This window comes from Schistocerca serialis, chromosome 1 (assembly GCF_023864345.2).
Source record: "Schistocerca serialis cubense isolate TAMUIC-IGC-003099 chromosome 1, iqSchSeri2.2, whole genome shotgun sequence".
NCBI lineage: Eukaryota > Metazoa > Arthropoda > Insecta > Orthoptera > Acrididae > Schistocerca > Schistocerca serialis.
The window spans coordinates 1,084,599,815-1,084,612,254 of NC_064638.1; the positions used below are offsets into that span (position 1 = coordinate 1,084,599,815).

General features: G+C 42.2%; 1 protein-coding gene across 1 annotated transcript in view; it reads left to right on the forward strand.

Annotated features, from left to right (window-relative positions):
- The window catches only part of LOC126416031 (guanylate cyclase 32E), an 809,394-nt gene that overhangs the window by 688,721 nt on the left and 108,233 nt on the right, over positions 1-12,440 (forward strand). Inside the window, exons 17-18 of the mRNA XM_050083488.1 lie at positions 2,884-3,018; positions 10,142-10,254. Of these exons, the coding sequence (XP_049939445.1) occupies positions 2,884-3,018; positions 10,142-10,254 (248 nt within the window). The remainder of the gene's footprint in view (positions 1-2,883; positions 3,019-10,141; positions 10,255-12,440) is intronic.

Consider the following 12,440-nt stretch of genomic DNA (forward strand, 5'->3'; position numbering starts at 1 on the left):
ACGTAATAGGTGGAATTAAATAGGTCTAGTACCTCAGCCATCATGTCATGCATATCTGGTAAAAATTTGATCTCCTTCAAATGTATAACATTGGATTAAATTGTAACTCAATTTCAGGAAGCATTCTGGAAAAAAATTGCTCCAATTTCTTTGTAATTTTTAATAACACTAAGCAGGTTCAAAAATACTCAAAATACTCCTAATTTGTTTAGAAAGTGTGCTGCATTACTTGATAACAAGAAATCTGTAAAACATATGTATTATAAACAGTGCCTGAAAGAAATAGGTGTTGATTTTTACGTAAAATTGAACCAGAAAAGTTCCCTGTATCCCTAAAGACAACGTGCAGATATTACACACTGTCAGAAAAGGAAGGAAACTGAATCTCCTTGAAGAGCTCGAGATTTACATCCATAGCTCCAAATTACCACAACTAATTCTCAGTGACCAAGTAGTTCTTACAAAAAAAAAACATTTCTACATATCTTTAATAAAATATTTTATAAATGAAGAAGAATAAGTCATAGTCGCCTCTCAGTCAGTAATTTTTGAAAACAATATGTATACTTAACCTTGTACAATTTGGTAGCAAGCATTCTATATATTTTAATAACAGTGTGGTTCCACAATCACGTAGAAATTTCTTTTCCATGATCTTTAACAGCCGTCATGTATCTGTATGTGTAACATCTCTGTACTTCTTTGAACTAATCTGTTTGGACATAATCTCTGTTTTCCAATGTAAACTCGGGGGACTTCGTGAGTGCGTGTGCTTCTGAAGCTACTAACATCTAAGGAGCCACCACGTTATAAAAGTCATAATATAGAAGCACCAATAGTTAACATTTTGAATATTAGACTAAACGTGCAAAAAACTAAATATTTTTTATAAAAAAACTGTAAATGAAGTGGGAAAACAATGTGAATACACCAGCTATATGTAAGTACTATACTACTTTACAACTCATGCTGATAAGCCACTTCAAATTGTTTCATTTGTGTGTATTTAGTTATCATCATATTATTTGTTTTTGTCTTAAACAGTGACCTCGTGTAGTGATCATGGATACGTGTAGATGAATGTAAATCACCTGAAGATGGGCACAAGGCCGAAATCGGTCGTATGTAAAATAAAAATCACCTTCTGTTGTGACTAATAGCGTTTATTATTCGACACCCTGCATTTCAATGATAGGTACAGATAGCTGGAATGGGGAGAGGGAGTAGGACTTTAGTGGCTTGGGAGAAATTATTGAGTCTTACAGAGTTTAATTTTGGGTCCACTCTTTTTCTTTAATGCGAATTACCTTCCAGTCTACATACATAAAGCAGAGGTAGTGTATTTTTCAAACGATAGACAGTTTTTTGAAAAGTCATATTTCAGACTAGCAGTTCCAATCAGCTGGTCGTTAACAGGAAGTGGCCTACCATAAAATTATTTTCGATTGTCCATTTCCGTTTCGAAATACGAATTTTTTCAAATATTGTTAAACTTTTTTCCTAAGCGCGGTAGCGGCCACGCTGCGGAACAAATTAACGCCATTTACAGCAAACAAAAAACAAAACAAAAAAATACTAATGAGCGTGGGAACTGGATCGATGCAACCTGAAACACAACACCCCAGCAATGTTTTCACCACCGCACAGTTGTTATGCTACACAGTAAAAATTGCATCACAGTTCGTATTTGCTTGAAGGACTCTGTACTGAAATAAAGCTCCCAATCCTTTATTTCTGTATCAAGGAGAATAGTGTCCTTAAAAGCAAAACTTAATTTAATCCGTTCATCCAGTATAATCTTTAGCATATCAGCAAGTCAAGCTTTTGTTCTCATGTTTATGGAGTATCGTTCTATGATGTGACACAGCATTATATGAATTTAATGAAGATTCAGTGGAATGTACCACAGAAGATTTGATGAGGGCAACGTTATTTGCTGGAACCGACCATCACAATGAATGCTGTACAATAACGATCTTGGCTTTCTGAAGTTATACTTCTGTTTCTACGAAATGGAGATGACATAAAATTCAGACTGGCAACAGAGTGAAAATTGTATTTCTCAAAGCAGAAATTTGTTATCATAAAAATTTGAGTATTATGATTTTTTCTCTAAAGCTATTTATCTGGATTGTAGACTTACGAGTGAAAGGAATGTGGAAGATAAATAGTTCAGACAAGAAGAGAACAGAAGCTTTCGAAATGTGGCGCTACAGAAGAATGCTGAAGATTAAATGTGCAGGCTACAAAGGAAATGAAGGGGTACCGAATGGAATTGGGGAGAAAAGAAAATTGTCGCACAACTGACTAAACGTAGGGAGCAGGGGATCGAGTACAAGATCACAATCTGGGACATCAGTCAATTTTTAATTTGACAACTGTGTGCGTGTGTGTGTGTGTGTGTCGAGGGTTAGAGGCTGGAACAGTAGAGGGGGACCAAGGCTGGGCTACGATAAGCAGCTTCAACAGGACGTAGGTTGCAGTAGTTCTTCAGAGAAGAAGAAAAAACGGAAAATTAGGGGTTAACGCCCCGTCGACATCGAGTTCATTAGAGGCGGAGAACACGCACGAAATATTATAAGGATGGTGAAGAATATTAGCAGTGCAGTTTCCAAGAAACTCTCGGAGCATTTGCCTGAAGCGATTAAGGAAATCACGAAAAACCTAAATCTGGATGGTCCGTCGCGTATTTTAACCATCGTCCGCCCAAATGCGAGTCAGTGTGCCAGAGATGTTGAGTCTTCTACAGAACAGACTGGAGACAAGCAGGAAACCAGCCTAAACAATAACAACGACATTTAATAAATTTTGCAATATGTTTCAGCTCCTTTTCACATGCAGTACTAGTTCCTTCGTGACTGGCGGCGCTCTTTACGGTTGCAGGCCGCAGCTGGAAGCGCTGGAGAACACATTCGACTGCGTGCGGGATTGTCTGAAGGAGTGCTGGTCCGAGATGCCAGAGGAGCGCCCGGATTTCAAGGCCATCCGCACCCGCCTACGGCCTCTGCGAAAGGGCATGTGAGTACATCCTCATAATCACTACAGGAAGGACTTACTCGAATTGGACGGAAATCGGTAGGTGTGATGTGAATTTACAGACAGACAAATGACTGCAATGAAAATCTGAGTGATTTACTCACGAGAAGGAGTTTCACAAACTGAGCCGGTCAATAACACATTAATCAACCTATGGCCCGTATGTAAGCATTTATCCGGCTTGGCAATGATTGATAGAGTTGTTGGATATTCTCCTGAGTGATATAGGGCCAAATTCTGCCCATTTGGGCGTCAGATCGTGAAAACCCTGAAATGCTTGGAGGGCCCTGACTGTAATGCCCCAGGCGTTCGCAACTGAGGAGAGATGTGGTGATCTTGCTGGTCAAGGTAGGGTTTGGTAAGCACGTAGAAAAGCAGTAGAGACTCTTTCTCCGGGCGGGCATTTTCTTGCTGAAATATAAGTTCAGGATGGCTTGCCATGAATAGCAACAATACAGGACGTAGAATATATTGAACATAGCGCTGTGCTGTACGGGTGCCGAGAATAGCACACGAAGGGGTCACGCTATGAAAAGAAATGGCATCCCAGACCATCACTCCCAAGTGTCAGGCCTTACGGCGGATGATAATCAGGTTGGTATACCACCGTTGACCAGGGTGTCTCCAGAAACGTCTTGGGCCTAGAATCGCATTGACTGAGATAGAATTGTCTTCAGTGATGAGTCCCGCTTCGAACTGAGACTCAGTGACCAGTGAAGACGAGTCTGAGGACTCCCTGGACAGCGGGAGGTACAAACCTGACTGTTTCCCGTCATGTAGCCCGCAGCCATGAGTGATGGTCTGGGGTGACATTTCTCATCATAGCACAACACCCTTACAGCAGAGAGATATGTCGACGATTATCTAAGCCCCGTTTTGTCTGCCTTCGTAGCAAGCTATCCTCGGCTTACATTTCGAAAAAATAATGTCAGCGCGAAAAGGACGAGAGTTTCACCTGCTGTCTTCGTGTCTGGCAAACCCTACCTTAGCCAGCGAGATCGCCGAACCTGTCCCCAGTTGACGATGTCCTCAGGAGGACACCCAACAACTCTGTCACTCAATGGCGTGTCTGTCTTGCATAAGGACCAGAGATGGATTAACGCTTTGTTGGCTTGTTCATCCAGTTTTTTTTTCTGAAATTGTAATCAATTGTTTCTCTACACATTTACAGCCCATACAGCGATTTCCGTCCCATTTGGATAATTCCTTCGTTTTGTGTCGTAGAAGTAGAAGTACACAGTCAACTGTGCGTCATGTTTATTCATATTCAGGCTGGAGCTCATTCTTGCGTTGGTGTTAATTACAAATGAATTTGTTTTTGAATTGGTTCCGTCTTCATCAAACAAACCTTTTTTTCTTTTTACCCAATATGTTTCGCTGAAGTGATAGTAACATCAGTTTTTTCCCTACCAAATACTAGGAAAATTGCTATTTACTATCCATACAATCAAAATTTCACCTTTTAAGCAAAATATTTACGAATTTGAAAACAGATAAAATTTTTTTGTATATACCTTCTTAACGTATAATGTGGTTACAAGGACTACCAATAGTTTGCTCTGTAGCTGTTTTTCTTTCACACTTTGTCACATGCAACCATAGCGGACTTAATTTAAAAAATTAACGACTGGAAATATTACAGTATTGTGATTACCATTACTTTATTTTGTGTGAAAGGTTGTGTGTGTGTGTGTGTGTGTGTGTGTGTGTGTGTGTGTGTGTGTGTGTGTGTGTTTGTCTGGGTCGTCTGGCAGTTTCTTAAGTGCAGAAGGAATTACAAAGAGCTGTTCGTTTATTATTTCTTTTCCTTCTACTATAGCTCTGTGTTTGGTAGTTTTCCTCAATTACTATTTATGTTGGGGGCTGTTGCTGCATTAAAGTATTTTTATTTTAGTTTCAATGTCTGTTGGTCTATGGTCTATAACCATAAGATTCTCTGCGAATGTAGAATTACAGCTGTTACTTTTTAGTGCTGTTCTTTGTTCTCAGTACCTAGTTTTGAAATTTCTGCTTGTCTGTTCAATATAAATTGAACTGCAGTCACGAAATGTTAGATAAGAAATAGCAGATATCTTATGTTTGTCTCTGTTGGTAATGGTTGTCTCCATCTTTCTCTGCATACAATTATCTGTTCTGTAGGCTGTTATCAGTCCTTGCTTTGTGAGTATATTGCCCTCCTGAAGCTGCTTCTCGTTGTAAGTTAGAGTGTACCATTTGCTTGTCGCTATCGGTGCTTCCAGTTCGAGTGCGTCTGTGTTATGTACGTTTGTTTATATTTTGTGTGTCTGTGTGTTGGTAATAATGTGTCTCATCCAATTATGTTTTCATTTTGTGATACAGTTTGTCTGTAACGTTTCTGTCTTATCTATTCGCCACACTTATTTCTTTCATTATATGTAGTTAGTTTTTGTAGCTGTGTTCATTGAGTGGGATTTTATTCATTCTGTGCAGCGTGTATTGCAAATTGACTTCGTTGTATGTATTAGGTTGCTTTGAATACGGAAAATTGATGCTAGTTATTGTGTCTGCATATTGTGAGATAAAAGAAACTTAACTTTTTGTCACTGTCACAGCTTCCACGGACAGAGACAACGAAAATCGTATAACAACTGACTGTTTGAAACAGAGGTCACCAATGCGAGTCATCTGCGTTGTGGAAATTCCTACTGAAGTCAAACGAAATATATATAGTGAATCACCTAAGACTTGCACTGCAAATATTGAGGAAATGGAAATTGCTCTTGATGTGCAGTTTTCACAGAATGGACTGGTAGTCAGGGCTCGTATTGTTAGCCAATACACAGATTGTAATAATACTTAGAAAGTGTATTTTTGTGCAAACATACACTTTCTTAACTGGAACAATGCCTATTGACGTTAACAGACAAAAAGTGTATTTTGTATACAAACGAGTGATAAGATCAGTTCTAACTGACAGTTCAGAATGTTGAGCTAGCACAAATCAGACGAACGAAGGCTCCAGGTTACAGTGATAAGCATACGCTGGTCTGGAGGAGTAAGAAACTATAACATATGAGACTTGTTTAAGGAAGCAAAGGTAGCGGAAAAGTATCAAGAGAATTACCTACGCTTGTATGGGCGTGTCATACACCCTGAACCATACGATAGGAATAATAATGAACATAAAAGAAAAGAAAAGAAAAGTAAAGAGGCCCTGAACAGCCGTCGAATATTTGCATTAGGACCCTCAAGAACGACCTGAAAACTATTGGACTGCATCATGAAATGACAAAAACATTTTTAGAATGCCGTAACAAGGTTAAAAGGGTCGCCCTCAAGAGACATGGTAAATAATGCATGGAAAAAAGTGATGCAGCAGATCCTTCTCAACGTAGACTGCACTACTGAACAAAATTAATTTTAGATTGACAAGAAAATTTTGCTCTCTCGACTACTGAAATATATTTCATTCTTGAAAATCCTGCTAGGTTAATACTTAGTGCCAGACGGGGACTCGAACTCAGAATTAGGCCATTGGTGGCCAAAGATCTTACCCATAGTTAGCCACCCACGATATACACCATGTGATCAAAAGTATCCGGACACCCCCAAAAACAGACGTTTTTCGTATTAGGTGTATTGTGCTGCCACCTACTGCCATGTACTCCATATCAGCTACCTCAGTAGTCATTACACATTGTGAGAGAGCAGCATGGGGCGCTTCCCGGAACTCACGGACTTCGGACGTGGTAAGGTGATTGGGTTTCACTTGTGTCACACGTCTGTACGCCAGATTTCCACACTCCTAAACATGCCTAGGTCTACTGTTCCCGACGTGATAATGAAGTGGAAACATGAAGGGACACGTACAGCACAAAAGCGTACATGCTGACCTTGTGGGTTGATTGACAGAAACCGCCGACAGTTGAATAGGGTCGTAATGTGTAATATGCAGACATCTATCTAGATCATCACTTAGGAATTCCAAACTGCATCAGTATACGCTGCAAGTACTATGACAGTTAGGCGAGAAGTTAGAAAACTTTGATTTCATGATCGAGCGGCTGCTCATAAGCCACATATCACGCCGGTAAAGTCCTAACGACCCCTTGCTTGGTTAAGGAGCGTTAACATTGGACGATTCAACAGTAGAAAAAAGTTGTGTGGAGTGACGAATCACGGGACACGATGTGGCGATCCGATGTCAGGGTGTGGATATGGCGAATACTCGGTGAACGTCATCTACTAGCGTATGTAGTGCCAACAGTAAAATTTGGAGGTGATGGTGTTAGGGTGTGGTCGTGTTTTTCATGGAGGGGCTTGCACTCCTTGTTCTTTTGCGTGGCACTATCACAGCGCTGGATTACATTGATGTTTTAAGGACCCTCTTGCTTCCCACTGTTGAAGAACAATTCGGGGATGGCGATTGCATATTTCAACACGATGGATCACCTGTTCATAATGCACGGCTTGTGGCGGAATGATTACACGACAATAACGTCCTTTGCCTGAATCCTATAAAACATCTTTTGAATGTTTTGGAACGCCGACTTCGTACCAGGCCTCACTGACCGACATCGATACCTCTCCTCAGTGAAGCACTCCGTGCAGAATGGGCTGCCATTCCCCAAGAAACCTTCCAGCACCTGATTGAACGTATGCCTGCGAGAGTGGAAGCTGTGATCAAGGCCAAGGGCGGGCCAACACCATATTGACTTCCAGAATTACCGATGGAGAGCACGACGAACTCGTAAGACATTTTCAGCCAGGTGTCCGGGTGATTTTGATCACATACTGTATGACTAGCCCTCGCATTGCAGTTCTGCCGGCACCACAAGGCCGTGGCTAAACTATTTCTCCTCGATATTCTTTCTTCCAAAAGTGCTAGTTCTGCTGGCTGTGTAAGGAGGCCTGCGAAGTTTGGACAGTAGGAGACAGTAACTGGCTAAACTAAAGATGGGAGAATCGGTCGCGAGTCGTTCGAGAATGACATGGTTCGCATAAGCGTCACCCTAGAAACGCTCGATACCGTATTCGTATCGCGGTCCAACACTCTGTCTGCCAGTAAGTTTCGAAACAGCGCTACAGAGTGTCTGTGTCCACATCAATAGGTCAATAACATGTCTGACTGCTACGCAGAGGATCCGCGTTCGATTCCTGGTACTACCATGGACTTTTCATTGGTAGGAGGACTAGAACGGGTTGGACTCAGCCTGGTGTTGCCAGTTGAGGATCTACTTAAATCAGAAGTGGTGGCTCCAAGACCAACACAGCAGGCAGTCTCTGGGAGAAAGGTGTGCTGTACCCACGTCCTTCTATACCGCATCTGAATGACGCCATCGTCAGAGGATGACACGCCGGTCGGTCGGTTCATATTCGCCTGTGTGGGCCAGGACGTGAAGCGTTACATTTCTAGACTTTAGATTCTTGCTTCGGAACGAGTTAGACATTTAACTGAGTACTGTTAAAATTCAATTTTTTTATGTGTGTGTGAAAGCCACTTCAAAAGTCCTGTGCCTCTGATCTTTACAAACTTCACAGATCTTTCAAAATGAATGTCGTTAAATGTTCTTAAAAACCAATTTAAATAGTTATAGCTCATCTGCATACGGTTTATAATTTTTCTTTTTACGAGGTGCGGCTAGAAAAAAACCGGACTGATGCTGGAAAAAACATTTATTTACAATTATTTACAATTTCATGTTATCTCCTTCAATATACTCTCCTCCTCGGTCTCTACACCGCTCCATACGAATTTTCCACTGTTCATAGCAATGCTGCAGATCATTTTCGGTAAGTCCATACATTACTTCCGTCGCTTTTTCTTTTACTGCTTCAACAGTCTCAAATCTAGTTCCTTTCAAAGCTGACTTGACTTTAGGGAAAAGAAAAAAGTCACAGGGGGCAAAATCAGGTGAGTAGGGTGGATGATCTAAGATGGGAATGTTGTGTTTTGCCAAAAACGTCTTCACTGACAACGCACTGTGAGCTGGGGCATTGTCTTGGTGAAGGATCCATGACTTTTTTCTCCACAAATCGTTCCGTTTTCTCCGCACTCGCTCACGTAGGGTAGCCAGGACGCTAATGTAGTAATGCTGATTCACTGTTTGTCCCTCTGGTACCCAATCAATGTGCACAATCCCTTTGATGTCAAAAAAAAAACAATCATCATTGCCTTGAATTTCGATTTTGACATTCATGCTTTTTTTTGTCGTGGAGAACCAGGAGTTTTCCAATGCATCGATTGGCGTTTAGTTTCGGGATCGTAAGTAAAAGTGCACGATTCATCGCAAGTAATAACATTTTGTAAGAAGGTGGGATCACTTTCAATGTTTTCCAGGATGTCAGAACCAATCATTCTCCGGCGTTCCTTCTGTTCAGTTGTGAGACATTTTGGAACCATTTTTTAACACACTTTGTTCATGTTGAAACTTTCATGAAGAATCTGCCTAACGCTTTCCTTGTCAACTCCTGTTAACTCAGACACTGCTCTGATTGTTAAACGGCGATCTTGTCGAACAAGTTTACCGATTTTTTCAATGTTTGCATCAGTTTTTGCTGACAATGGTCTGCCAGTGCGAGTGTCATCACTGGTGTCTTCGCGGCCATCTTTAAATCGTTTAAACCACTCAAACACTTGTGTTCGCGATAAACAATCATCGCCGTACACTTGTTGTAACATTACAAACGTTTCACTTGCTGATTTTCCTAGTTTGAAACAAAATTTGATGTTAACACGCTGCTCTTTCTGTACACTCAACATTTTCCGACGCACAGACAAAACGTCAGCTACTTAAAACAGACGCCACGGGCAGACTGAGTGCAGGAGGCAGATGAAACTAGAGCAGTAGGCGGAGCGAGAGTCACGTGACAGGCCACGCGACTTTCAGCCTTATTGCATTCGTTTTATTGTTTCACCAGTACTAGTCCGGTTTTTTTTCTAGCCACACCTCGTATGGTTGTATTCTCCCAGAACTGCCTGTATTAATGTCCTACATTAATTTACCATTACACGTGGATAGACTAGCATTGTAACATCTTTAATTCTTTGTATTGTGAGATATTTTGTTTCAGCGTTACAGTATTCGATAAGTTGTGATACACTTCTTAACCTGTGATTTACTGTTAATTGGTCTTTTTCCAGGAAGCCGAACATATTTGACAACATGATGGCTATGATGGAGAAGTACGCTAACAATCTGGAGGCTCTCGTCGACGAGAGGACAGACCAGCTGGTGGAGGAGAAGAAAAAGACTGGTAGGCACCCAACATCACTGTATAATCGTATGCATAGTTTCAGTAGAGCGTAGTGATATACCTATACCGTGTCAGTCATCGACTGGTGTGTGTAACACTGGTAACTGCATCGCCCTCAGAGTTGTATCGACATACTCATTCCAAGAAGATGAAACCCTTCTCTAGATGGCCTAACGAAAAATGTGTACTGTAATCTTGTTGCTGCCATAGTGCTAGACAGATAGGAGGCGCCAGCTGCTAAATATCTTATTATATTACCTTTTACTATTATTTTAATCTCCAAGCAGAAGTATGTAAAAACCACTCCGTCTACCATCGGAACCATCCGACCGCCGTGTCATCCTCAGATGAGGATGAAGGTAGGAATGGCGCGTGGTCAACACACCACTCTCCCGGTAGTTATGATGGCTTTCTGTGACCGAAGAAGCTGCTATTAGGTCGAGTAGCTCCTCAGTCGGCATCATGAAGCTGAGAGCACCCCGAGAAATGCCAACAGCGCATGGCGACATGGACCCATACAAGTGCCGGCCACGCCTGACAACACTTAACTTCGGTGATCTGATGGGAACCGGTGTATCTAGCAGTATGTACTAGCTAATAAAAAATATACGGGCCCCTCTATGTAATGCGGAATTGACACTAGATGCCCCAAGAGGCGGACCGACTACTGTAAAATGAGGCGAGCATTATTGTGTTTCACACTACTGGCCATTAAAATTGCTACACCACGAAGATGACGTGCTACAGACGCGAAATTTAACAGACAGGAAGAAGATGCTATGATATGCAAATGATTAGCTTTTCAGAGCATTCACACAAGTTTGGCACCGGTAGCGACATCTACTACGTGCTGACATGAGGAAAGTTTCCAACCGATTTCTTATACACAAACAGCAGCTGAGCGGCGTTGCCTGGTGAAAAGTTGTTGTGATGCCTCGTGTAAGGAGGAGAAATGCGTACCGTCACGTTTCCGACTTTGATAAAGGTCGGATTGTAGCCTGTCGCGATTGCGGTTTATCGTATCGTGACATTGCGGCTGGCGTTGGTCAAGATCCAATGACTGTTAGCATAATATGGAATCGGTGGGTTCAGGAGGGTAATATGGAACGCCGTACTGGGTCCCAACGGCCTAGAGGTTACTAGCAGTCGAGATGACAGGCATCTTATCCATATGGCTGTAACGTATCGTGCAGCCACGTCTCGATCCCTGAGTCAACAGATGGGGACGTTTGCAAGACAACAACCATCTGCACGAACAGTTCGACTACGTTTGCAGCAGCATGGACTATCAGCTCGGAGACCATGGCTGCGGTTACCCTTGACGCTGCATCACAGACAGGAGCGCCTTTACAGCATCATGATGGTCGCATCCGTGTTTGGCGGCATCGCGGTGATCGCACATTGGATGCGTGTATTCGTCATCGCCATACTGGCTATCACCCGTCGTGATGGTATGGGGTGCCATTGGTTACACGTCTCGGTCACCTCTTGTTTGCATTGACGGCACTTTGAACAGTGGACGTTGCATTTCAGATGTGTTGCGATCCGTGTCTCTACCCTTCATTCGATCCCTGCAAAACCCTACATTTCAGCAGGATAATGCATGACCGCATGTTGCAGGTCCTGTCCGGGCCTTTCTGGATACAGAAAATGTTCGACTGCTGCCCTGGCCAGCACATTCTCCAGATCTGTCACCAATTGAAAAAGTCTGGTCAGTGGTGGCCGAGCAACTGGCTCGTCACAATACGCCAGTCACTACTCTTGATGAACTGTGGTATCGTGTTGGAGCTGCATGGGCAGCTGTATCTGTACACGCCTTCCAAGCTCTGTTTGACTCAATGCCCAGGCGTATCAAGTGGTTGTTCTGGGTACTGATTTCTCAGGATCTATGCACGCAAATTGCGTGAAAATGTAATCATATGTCAGTTCTAGTACAATGTATTTGTCCAATGAATACCCGTTTATGATATGCATTTCTTCTTGGTGTAGCAACTTTAATGGCTAGAGTGTACGTCGGTTAATCTATTAGGTCATCGCAAATTAGCATCATTTGATATGGCCAAGCCGCCACTGAGTAGTTAAACAAAAGTCAAAATTTAAGTTGCGCTTGCCAGCTACGGTGTGCCCACACACTGGGGATGCTACCTTATGATTATCTCGTACATATGATGGTACGTAACAGCAAC